A 12836-nucleotide genomic window follows, 5' to 3' on the forward strand; every position below is an offset into this window, starting at 1 on the left:
GCATCTCTAATGCCACTGGGATCAGCTCTGCCAGGAGCTCACTTTACCTGGCATGCTGTCAGTACCAACTACAAACACAATGTGAGTGCCATGGTTCCTGCTCATCACTGGAGTCTGGTATCTGGTGAATTATTTGACTAATGAATAAGGGTCTAGGCTTAGCTTGTCCTGTAGCTCCCCTGACATCCCAGTGTTCTCAACATTAGGAGCTAGTGGTGATGGTGGAAATTTGCTGAAGATGAAAGGGAGTCTCTTCCCTAAGCCCTTATATCCTAAGCACACTTTTCCCTTGCTTGAGTTGAATTATGGGTTGGACATCTCTTCCCACTCAAGCCAAATTTCCCTATAAAAGAGTATAAAAATTCCTTTAAGTTACTGACAGGTATAAATTCTAGTTTCCAGCACTGGAATGGATTTTATTAGATTATCAAATGCTTTTGCCCATCTGAAAAGGAAGAGGGGAGCTAAATGTGTATAAATCATATATGTATAAATCATATACATTGATCAGTTTAAAAACAAAAATATGCAAAGAAATATATTGATATTTTTTTATTTCAGTTACTTGATTGTTGGTATAACCTACTAGCATATTATTGAAGTTCATTCTCTGATAGAATACATGTTTTATTTAATACCTGAATGATCTCATAACATGTTCTGTGAATAACAGAATTCAGTACTAAGCATTCAATGTGTAAATAATTACTTCAAAAATTATAACACTACAGTTTTAGAGTGAGTGAATCTTTAAATGTGCCCTTTTTTGGGATGGAATCATGTTTTTTTTACTGAAATCCATTAGAAAATGGTAACTTATTGTCTTGTTAATATAAAAATCTTATAGTAGATTAGCTTATATAAAAGTTAAATGTGATATAATTGCTGAATAAATACAAATACATATTTTACTTTTCCTTGAAATGTGAATATTGAGTATTATTTGAACATAATTGTAAAGGAAACTGAAGTTATGTTCATTTGTAACTATTTTGAATATACAATATTTTGCAAAATAAGTTGCTACATATGTAATTGTAGCTAAATAAAATAATTTTGTATTAAATAATTTTAATTAATTTTGTTATAAAGTTGAAAATAAAGCAATTTATCAAAGGAAGTTTCATGTTTAAATGTAAAAGTCCCTATGTTCTTTCTCTGAAATACAAAATGAAGTACAAAATGTATAAAATGAAAGAAAATGTATAAAAACATTTATAAGTAAGTGATACAGAAAATAAACTATAATTTGAAAATTGAAATCATAGATCCGGAGCATCAGGCATCACAGTATAAGTCATACATGTTATGTCATTTCACTAAAGAAAAGAAAACCCACTGAATTTTGCTTGTACATAGTCTCAGTCAATATACAGACTTCAGAGTTTCTGAGACCTTTATTAATCCACTACCACACTCCTGCTCTCTGATCTTGGCCTCCAGTTCTTTCAAAAAACATGAAGTCCTAAATAAAAACAAAATACAGAAATGAGTTTTCAGTAATAAAACTGAGGTCAAGTCTCAGGTGCATAAAAGCTAAGGGATGTGACGAAACAGAATAACATATCTGCTAGACAAGAAAACTGACTATTGTAAGTAGATCTGGGAAAAGTGGATAGCTTCAACTTTCCATTTTAGTAGCAATTAAACTCTATAAATTCCAATCACTTATTAATACTTGTATGAATTTAATTAGTCCTTTGGTAATTTCTCTGAATTTCACTTTTTCTCAGGTCCCTTGGGATGATGCTTTTTGAATCTTTCTTCCTAAACTTTTAATATTCCTTAATTAGTAATATAACTGTTCTTATGACTGAATACTATGGACAACTTTTAGATTTTTTTCAGGGGCATGAAAGCCACCGTAGAGTTAGAATACCACTTAGAATTGTTTGGCCCAGTTTATGATTTCTATTCCAAATTTCTGACTGCGTTGCCCAGCTGGCCTCACTCCATCAATGCCTAACTAGACCCTCTCCTCCACGACTTAATGTCAAATTCTATGGATTTTCTCTCTCACATCTATCATTTTCCTTTATCCCATTCTCACACAGTCCCCAGGATTTATCTTTCTAAAATTTGGATTTACAACTATTTTATTTATACTTAGTTTAAAAATAGCCAGTTAACCATTTTCAATATCTTCCCAATGCCTATTAGAAGTTAGTTGCCCAGTCCTTAAAAGTCCTTTAGTAGAAGCCCAATCTATCCCATAGTCATTTACTAATAACTGTACCCCCAACCCAAATCCCGTGTCCCATCTATCCAAACATCGCAGGCTGTCTTATCTGCCGTGTACCATTATATAATCATATCTTTAAAAAACCAGTAAGTCATTAATCATCAAACAGCCAGTCAATATTGAAATTTCCATGAATGCCTGTAAATGTATTTTTATACTGGTTTGTTTGATTCAGTCTACAGTCTACAAATTGCATTAAGTTGATGTCTTTTAAGTCTTTCTCTCATTTAATTATCTTTTTATTTTCCTGACATTTATTTGTTGAAGGAACAGAAGGATCCTTTTGCTATATATTCTCTCATGTTTTATTTTTTTCTGAGTGCATCCCCAAATAAATGTTTAAGATATTCATTTAGCAGAGATTTTGATTCACTGTCTGGGTGCAGTCCTGACACAGGGAGTTTAAAAAGCTACCCCGGTGTTTCTACTGTGCAGCTAAGGTTGAGAACTGTTGCTCTCTCCCAGGGATCCTTGACTTTGGCTGCACACTGAATCACCTGGGGAGCTAAACAATCTTCTCATTGTGAGCTTCTGACTTAACTGAGCTGGGCTATGACTTGGTACTTGGTTTTTGAAATCTCCCTAAGTAATTTAATGGAAGACAAGTTTAGAATCACTGCTCCGTCCCATGCGTTCTGATGGCAGTTCCATCTGGTGGCTGGATTGGAAGCACTTTTATTGCAGTTCACACTCCTTAGTAGAGCATTTAACTTAATGAATCAGGACGAAATCCCCGTTTCACTGGGTTCTACTCCATGTTAGCCCATATTTCAATGCACCTATTTAGATTTTTTAATAGGAGCCCCAAAGACCAAGGCTTCTCCATAACACACAAAGTTCTTCTATTGCCAAGTGAAACTGAGTAGAATTTCCAGAGAAACTAGTCACCTGTGAATCCAGACTATCAGGAGAAAATGGAATTTCAGAGCTAAGATTAAATGGGACCCCTTTGAAAAAACCTATAAATTTAAGCAGGTCACTTAAAAAGGTACAATTTACTCAACCGTTTTGGGATAATACTAAAGAAATACCCAAGGTTAGCAAGAATAGACTTACAATGAGGAAACAGGCGCCAAGCATCACAGCTTTCATTTTCACATCAAGGTCTAAAGGGAACTGAATCCCAAAGTTATCAGCATCTGTAAATGCCTCTCTCACAAAACCAGTCCACTGCTTGGAAATCTTGCCAACCACATTTTCTTCATCAAGGGATTTAATCTAAATTGAAAAAAAGTGACAGTCTTAAAGAATTCTAGAAAACTAATAATAAAACTACTTTCAAATCTGGAATAAAAAGAAATGAATATGTTACTAAACTTACATGCAATACATAACCATGACCATTAGACCACTCATCAGAGGCACATAAATTCCTGTATCTATAGATACATGAAAAAAATTGTCTTTGCTACAGAAAGCTTATATGAAAGTAGTTTTACTGAAGTATTTAACATCTTATATTGTACATTAAGACACAGTACTAAATCATTTGAACTGATCTAAAACAAAATTTAATCAGGAAAAGATACAAACATGAAACGTTTCTTTGATGAAATTTCTAGAAGCCATCAGGAAGGCAGCAAACTAAACCCCCATGTGACACATCTGCAGTAAGACAAGCACAGAGTTTCCAAAGGCTGAGTGACTAAATGTGATGGGAGGGACACTACCACTTGCTCTCAGCAGGCACACAGGAAGTGCTAAGGGCCTGGGAAAGGAGACTAGCAGTTTTGAGTGGAGAAAGTATCCAATAAGTAACTTGAGGGGATGCCACAGGTCCAGGGCTGGGATAAGACTGGACAACAGGAGAGAGGAGGAGGAACAGCAAAAGAAAAAAGCTCTGAAGTAAAATTTTTCTAATTTTACAATTCTTCCTGAGGAAACTCCAGGGCCATCATAGAGTTGAGAAGATCGTAGCTGCACAATTGCAGCTCACCAAGTGGGCATGTGGGGGCTGAGGGTAGGCACACTCACCACGGTGTGTACATGTAGGGTTGAGTCAGCCCAGGAAGAGAAATGTCCTGTTCAAAATGTACACAAGGTAGCCACGTCCAGCAACACCCTTTGGAGCCCTGGCTCAGGTTGGGAGCTGCTAAATAAATGTGGGGAAACTAAGCACAGTTGACTCATTTTATTCTGGTGTGGGTGATAGCATGCGTTACTGCTCCCCAATATTCATCACCCCTCCCCCTGTAGGCCCAGTATTCTTCCCTGAACATTGATACTTAGGCTTGGCCATGCGACCTGCTTGACCTATGGAACGTTAGTATATGTGATAGTGGGAGTGAGCGGAGACCTTGAACATGGCTAAGTGGTTTGGCCTGGCTCTTGCTCTCCAGTGATCAGCCACTAGAAATTCATTCGGTCTTGCTACAGCTCTAGAATGAGCATCCCTGGAGCAGGCCTGAGGCCAACTTATAACCTAAATCAGAGCCACCTAGTGGAGCCTGTGTGTACCCACTGTGACTCAGCTGACCTGCAGACCCATGAGCATGGGAATAAATGCCTGCTGTTTTAAGCCACTGAGCTTTAGGGGCTTTATACACACTATTCTGGGAAAAGAGACTAATAAATCTTTTGTATCCTCTTTTTTTTTCTTAATTTTATTTTTGTTTAAAATATTACAGATGTCCCTTTTTCTCCCCAATGACCCATTCCACCCTGTCCCACCCCCCTCCTCAGTCCCTCTCTCCACCATTGTCATTGTCCTTGGGTTGTGCATATATGCATATAAATTCTTTGGTTATTCTCTCCCCCTCTACCCACCCACCCTCCCCCATCCCTCTGAGATTCCTCAGTCTGATCCATGCTTCCACGTCACTGAATCTATTCTGTTCATCAGTTTATTAAGTTCTTTAGATTCCACATATAAGTGAGATCATGTGATGTTTGTTTTTCTCTGCCTGGCTTATTTCACTTAGCATAATATTCTCCAGGTCTATCCATACTGTCCCAAAGGGTAGTAGGTCCTTTTTTCCCCCACAGCTTCATAGTATTCCATGGTGTGAATGTCCCACAGCTTTTTCATCCACTCATTTACTGATGGGCACCTGGGCTGTTTCCAGATCTTAGCTATTATAAATTGTGCTGCTATGAACATAGGGGTACATATATTCTTTCTGATTAGTGTTTCAGGATTCTTAGGATATGTTCCTAGAAGTGGGATCACTGGGTCAAAAGGCAGCTCCATTTTTAATTTTTTGAGGAACCTCCATATTGTTGTATCCTTTTAATGTTTTATCTGCTAAAAGCTGTCATCCAAGCATTTTTTAGCTGGTAATAAAACTTTACATTTTATTTTTAATTTAGTTATTAAATTTTGAAATATTTTGGAATGAAATATACAAAAGATAATTTGTCAGTCATCATAGTCCTATCACTAAACTGACCATTTACCCTTTTTGATTCTTACAGTAAGAAATCTAAAAATTCACCAAAATTTATGTAAGAAGGAGAATGTACAATTTTTTTCTGGAAAGGTTCTTAAATGTGAAAAACGATCTGCAGCTGAAAGGTCAACAGGACTAATTTTTAGCTAAATTTAAGATAATATTTTAAAAACAGAAAATCTAGCCCAGCTGGTGTGGCTCAGTGGTTGAACATCAACCCGTGAACCAAGAAGTCCTTGGTTCGATTCCTGGTCAGGACACATGCCCAGGTTGCAGACTCAGTCTCCATAGGGGGTGCGCAGGAGGCAGCTGATCAATGACTCTCATCTGTGTGTCTATCTATCCCTCTCCCTTCCTCTCTCTCTAAAAAATCAATTTAAATTCAAAACTATGTTAAAAATACTTAAAAAATAAAAATAGAAACAAAATCTATAAAATGAAATTATTTTAACTTCTGAAAAAATATAGTATTATTACATTACTATTAAATTTTAATTATTTAAAAATTAATTGATAAAGGTATTTTAAAGATTCTTAGCCATTTATCTATCCGAATATTATCTCAGCACATTCTCTGTCTTCTCTTTCTCTGTACTCCTCTTTGGCATATGCAAGAGTAGTTTATTCTTGCTTCCCTATCACTTCAAATTTTTTTATCCCTTCGAAGTTCTACTTTCCTCCTTTATTTTCCTAACATGGATCATCCATTTCAGTAATTTTATCTTCATCTGCATCTAAATCCTTTCCAATGAAGTTTTATCAATGACTTTTCTTCATTCTACTATTTGTCTTGTTTTCAAATTTCCTGTCCTTTAGTATTAGTCTCATTCTTCCTATTATGGTTCTTGTTTTGCCTAATGTTTACTTAAGTACTTCTTATGTGATTGACTGCAGATTGTTCCATTATATGAAGTTTGTTCTTGGTGGATTAGTTCCTAGAACATTAAGTACTCAAGGCTTCAACTACCATCGGTATGCTGCAAACCCTTTAACATTTCCCTCTACATGCCTAAAATCCAGTACAACTCAAATATAAATTATCAGATTTTCACAAATCAACCGGTTCTCCTCCATGATTCTTAATGTGGTCAATGGCATTATTATTCATTCAGCTCCTTAATCCTCAAACATCAGAGTAATCTCCCAATTTTCTTTCATCCTCAATTGACATCAAATCCATCAATCAGTTCCACTTAGTACACTTATTAAATGTTTCTTGAATGATTTGTTCCTATAGAATGACTTCTGCTCTTGCTGTTTTTTTTTTTTACATATATCAAGTTGCCATGCCCACTGACACCCAAATGGAATTCATGTTCCATAATGGTTCCTCATATTGGTAATTTCTGCATTCAAACTTCCCATCAGCTAGCTTTCAGAAAATGTTTCAAGGGACTATTTTCTCAATTCCCTCAGAGATTTTAGCACCATTCTAGATGTTCAGGAGTAAAGCTAATTTATTATCTATAATAGATGCTCTAAGGCATCATTGACGAAGGTTGCTAGATGAGTTTTAAATTCCTTAGCATTAATATAGGAGTTTCACAAGCCAGTCTGACTTGCTTCACCAGCATTTTCACTTATTTTTAAACAACTAGAATATATATTAGCCAAACTTCTGTTAATACTTCCTGAAAGAACAACTGCCTTTTTACTCCTCTGGATCTTTGATAGGAATGATAACCCTAGATAGAGAAATATCATTAGACATAAATCTATAAAGTCTTTACACATACATAGTATAAATCCCACCCACAATCTATATCCCTTTTAAAGAGTCTTGATAAAGTCTCTATTACATCACATATGTTTTCTTAGAATTGCCTGTCTCCCTCATTACACTATAAAGTTAGTGAGGGGAAGGATTCATCTTTATATAACCAGGGTTTAACATAGGAATTCAGTATCATATTACTAGGCAGATAATATAACAAAATGAAGCTGCACAGTGGAAAACTTAAGGAAGGCAGGGGAGACTGGCGGAGAGTTCCCATATGTAAGTCACATATGTCCTTTTGCCCCTTTTATGGAAATATAGGCCCAATTTACCACATTTTCTACTTTTCCAGTAGAATGAGAAAATCAAGATTAAATTATAAATATCTCCTGATTTTTAATATTTGCAACTAAATAACGTGAATTATTAGGCTAGGCCACCTGTTGGAAACTGGCTGTAATGAAACTGCTCTATGTAGAAAGTACACAGATATATTGTGGTTTCTAACAATCAAATTTAGTACAAAGATAAAGATAAAGGAGAGACCATGAAGCATAACTGGGTAGCAGGTCCTACACTATCTTCCTGAAAACTCTCTCTGCACATTTGGGCTTTTTGTAGGAACTCAAAGATGTCAGACCTGAAAGGGCCAAGAACACTGGCAGCCTGTGTTTCAGACTGAGGAAGGATCCACAGGCTTTGGCAGTCACATGTAGATGACAAGGTTAACCTTCTACTCTAAATGAATAATACATAGAAACCACCATGTTTAAATGGTAGTTGTTTTGCTTGTATTTATTTGAGTGCAAGGCTCTGCTTTCCTTTTTTCCCTTTAGTATAATCAGCACTGAAGCTCAGGAGATTAATAAATTCCTTTCTGACCAAAGTTAAATATATGAGCACATTGTCTCCCTCTTGAGATATTAGGACACACATATTTATTTAATATATTTGTAACATCCTCCCAATTTATATTATTCTTTTATTAGGAAAGCAAAACCTATAAACATTATCACACCTCTTACCTCAAAATCAACATCTGCACAACAGCTGCACACAAGACACGGACCAATGATTTTGAGTGTGTCTTCCCTCCTCTCGTTCTGGATTGTAAGTTTGGGCAAGCACGGGTGCCAATTCTGAATAACATAACCCACTGGTACGCCAGGAGGAGCATGGATTTCTATCTATAAAGCAACAAAACATATACACATTGTAATAATAATCATAATGTCTAATAACGACCCTCATTTACTGACTACATTCTAAGCGTCAGACACTGTTCTAAGCACCACTTGATTTACAACACATCTTAACAGGCTGGTACTATTCCTATTTATAGAGGAAGTAACTGAAGAACAGAGAGCTAACTAACTATCAGATTCCCCAGCTACAAAGTGGATGAGATGAGTCACAAACTCTGCCACTGCCTCCATAGACTCCACTCTTAAGCACTGCTCTGCTGACCTTGTACATTTTTAAATTTCCATACTTATGAAACATGTCTAAATTACTAAGGAACTCTGTTCCCATACTCCTTTAAAAATAGTGGGTTATGCCCGGCCAGATGTGGCTCAGCGGTTGAGCGTTGACCTACGATCCAGGCGATCGGGGTTCGATTCCCGGTCAGGGCACATGCCCGGGTTGCGGGCTGCAGCCGATCAATGACTCTCTCATCATTGATATTTGTGTCTGCTGTCTCTCCCTCTCCTTTCCTCTCTCTGAAATCAATGAAGATATATTAAAAAATAAAAATAAAAATAAAAATAGTGGGTTAGACATATGAACAGAACCCTGATGATCACTGGTGCAATTTTCGGATATGCGTGCTGATGGTTCTACAACGGAAAGGAACTGGGGCCTGGAATCTTGGCTCTGCTATTAGCTGGGTGACCTTGAGAGTTCCTCAGTGCGCTCATTTGTAAGTGATGTCGTCCTAGACTGTTTTCTAAGATCCATAGTATAATGTTTGTTAATGTGCTCTTTACATTTGGAGCATATTCCATCAAACTCTCCACTTTCCCTCAGATATTCCTATGGACAGATACTGTTATACCTTACCTAAATGACAACACAAAAAATAATTCAGCAGGAATAACTTGTTATCTTTTGAAAATTAATGCAGTCTTAGACTTCAAATATCTATGTGGCTGTGCCTCAGTCTGTTCCCCGGTCCCACAGCTACTTGTTGGAATCACTGACCAGGCAGGGCTGGTCTCAGGCAGTGGAAGACAGGCAAAGGCCAACTATCCTGTAGGCCCTCTGTGCCCTGGTGTCTCCCCCGAGATCCACACTCTGAATCAGTGAGCTGGCAAGTAATATGAAACAGACACTTGGTCTTTAGAGAGCTGAAGGTACCCACACCTAGCATATTTCTATTATAGGAGACTCAAATATATTAATTTTTAAAAATGGGGAACTTAAACACACAGGAGTGGAGATTTCTCAGAGGCAGTCTCCCCTGGGTTTCTTCCTTAATAGGGTGGCCCAAATTGTTGGGTGAACATGTCTGTTCTCTTCCACGTTCTCTGTACACTTGCTCCTGGAATTGTATTCTAGGGTATTCTCTGGGGTGCCCTCCTCCAGCTTCAGGCAGGCCTCTCCTGGTCATGTCAAGTAAAGGACTTGACCAAGGTGCCTTATCTTCTCAGCTCTCCCCAAATTCAGACTCTGAGCGATGCTCATTCCCACGAGGGACTTTCTCAGGGCGAGGGGGCTCACTACTCACTATTTTACCCCTGCCATCCTTCTTGTCCACAATCCTTTCAAGCATAAAATAATATCTCATGAGAAATCTTTAGAAAATCTCATTTGATTATATAGATTCAACGAAAGGGTGAAAATTTTTGTTGAACTGCTTTACATATTCCCCGGGCAGTTGCTCACTGACCTCCTGAAGGCAGCAGGGGCAGCAACAGCTGGAACATCTCAGTGGTCTCTGCAGAGTTATGACCTCTCGGCCCATCAGATCAAGAATCCTCATGGTAAAAGGCCTATCCGCTCCACAGCAGTTTCGGGTACAGCAATCAGTATCTTCCACAGCAAAGTAAATTCTCTGTCCAAGGCTGTTCTTAATCTCATATTTGTTATTTGTTTCAAAACCTGTTAAGACTAAAAACATAAAATGGAGTCAGTATGACCATTATGATAAAAGAATACTGAATCTATCCTAAGATACTATAATATCTCGTTGTATCATTTTTAGATAATATTTTATGTCACACAGGGAGAAAGAAAACGACAGGTTTCAGAGATGACTCTAACAAAGAAAAAACAGCAACGGAGGACAAGCAGGAGAGGGTAGAGAGGGCTACAAAGAGTCTTCTGTGAGACTCGGAAAAGAAAACCCACATCCTCCTAGTTCCACAGACTCCTGTCGGGAAGGGAGGCTCAGCGGCTGGGGGATGGGCAGTGCTCAGATGGCCGCCGTCCCGCTAGGTGTATGCAGAGCATGTCCACTTGGTTGGTTCAGTTTTCAGATATTCGTTAGGGAGGGAGGAGAGGATGACTGCTATGCCCATGCTCTGGGAAACAGGATATAAAATAAATTGGCTTGTGACTATGTTTTGTACCATGTTCATGGCTTGCTTTTTGCATGAGTGAGGGAAGGTAATGAAGGCGTTTACTCTCAGTGCACACCTGTGAACAGGGAGAGAAAGTGCAAGGGGGGGTCAGGACTCCACACTGGGCCCGGGCCCTGTTCAATGCAGCAGTAGTTGCCAGGAGTGGGAGGTGGTATTAGACAAGGGGGAAAAGTGCTTGGCAACCGGGCTGCATCTCATAGAATATCTAGACAACTGGCACCCTAAGTGAACTCTATACCTTGGAGGGGCTGATCTCCTCACTGGGGAAAGAGACATGCTAAATACTCACACCCGCCTGGCATCTTAGCAAAGTCTCCCCAGGGGAACCCACATTGGAAACTGCTCCTTCTTAGTGCCAGGAAGGAGCAGTTCCTGGTTTCACTTGTCCAGAGCCCCCATTAACCTGGGTCATAGGATGTTGCAAGCCACCCAAATAACAAGTGATTAAAAGAAATATATGGAGACAAAACAACTCTCCAATATCTGTATGGACGGACTTTAATTCAGAGAGAGACGTCCTGCACAAAGTCTAGCACCAGGACCTCCTTCAGTGTCTCTCCTCTGACTCACATAGGCCTATTGTCTTAAGTGTTTCACTAGGTAGCTTAATTTCTTAGTAAACTAAAAAATCTTTCGTTTACTTATCTATAGAAGGAAATCAATGGGCTTACACAGTCTCTGAATTTCCATTTACTTAAAAAGTGAAAACAAAAAAAACAAACAAATTCCATGGCTATGTCTTTGTCTATTATGTTTTAAATTGAGAAATGTGGCTGCCATAGTCTCAGATACTAAAAATAAATAGTAATATTCATCTCTTTATATAGTCATGGTGTTAAATTACATATTTTCAATTTGAAACAAAAAACAAAATTAAAGACATCCCTTTTAAAAACTGTAGAATGAATGATTACTAAATTTAGAACTTTATATTTTACAATGAATACATATATACTCAAAAATGTAGAAAAGTTATAAATATAAAAACTATTAAGGGGGGGTGTTATAATCTCAAAAATAAATTCCCTAGAATAAAACATGAAAAAAACTCATAATACAATTTATCCAACAACAAAGAGCTCCTTTCCAGGAGTTTAAACTTAGTTTAAACAAACTAACAATAATGAGAACATTATAAACATTTAACAATGCACACTGTAAGTAATCTAAATACAATAGATAAAAATTGCACATTCTAACGAAATCTATCACTGACTAGTGTAATTCATATTTTAATTCCTACTAGTGAAAAGAAACTTTGTATAGAGGTGAAGGATTTAATATATTTTTAAAACTAGCAGAGTTTTTGTTAAGCTCTTTACCTAGAAAAAAGATACTTTGGTGTATGAATGCTCCTGGCAGGAGTTTTGAAACATCTGGTGACGTCCTAAGTTCATCTCAGACGTGCGGAGCACGTGAGAGACACCTGTGGGGGCCAGGCCCATCACGTGAGCGCGAGGCCTGTTTTAGGAAGCCGGACCCCTAGGTCTGATGGTCAGCATCCTCCAGCACCCAAAGTGATAATCGTCGGCTCATGGCAAAAAAGTTTAGAGGCTCATCTGGACTCCCAAGAGAAGCTGCTGGCAGGATTGAAATTTTCCCCAAATACCACCCAAATTCAAAAACTTTATTCACTTTGGAAATGCACTAAGGTAAGTGCCCTGCTGCACATGGCTCTGTGCCAGTCTCAAGGTTACCACATGTTAAAGAGGAAAGCCGAATGAGAGAGGTCAGGGAAAGGCGTAAATCACTGAAATGATTCCTAAAGAGAAGGGGGAGCAGAAATAAGTTTTGGTTGGTTTCCTTTTAAATTAGGGTCTACATCATCAGGACAGATGCCCGGAGTAATAGTCTTTTACCACTTGACTCCTATTGAAGAAATGAGCTGCTGACAACGACCATCA

The 12836-nt window shown here is 37.9% G+C and overlaps 1 protein-coding gene across 1 annotated transcript in view; it reads right to left on the reverse strand.

Moving 5' to 3' along the window:
• Positions 1–537: 537 nt before the first annotated feature.
• Positions 538–12836, reverse strand: part of PLSCR1 (phospholipid scramblase 1) — a 30313-nt gene continuing 18014 nt past the window's right edge. The window contains exons 7-10 of the mRNA XM_087818070.1: positions 10239–10459; positions 8374–8535; positions 3299–3460; positions 538–1465 (exon numbers count right to left, since the gene is read on the reverse strand). Of these exons, the coding sequence (XP_087674196.1) occupies positions 1409–1465; positions 3299–3460; positions 8374–8535; positions 10239–10459 (602 nt within the window). The 3' untranslated portion in view covers positions 538–1408. The remainder of the gene's footprint in view (positions 1466–3298; positions 3461–8373; positions 8536–10238; positions 10460–12836) is intronic.

Source organism: Miniopterus natalensis, chromosome 6 (genome assembly GCF_054644295.1).
Source record: "Miniopterus natalensis isolate mMinNat1 chromosome 6, mMinNat1.hap1, whole genome shotgun sequence".
Lineage (NCBI taxonomy): Eukaryota > Metazoa > Chordata > Mammalia > Chiroptera > Miniopteridae > Miniopterus > Miniopterus natalensis.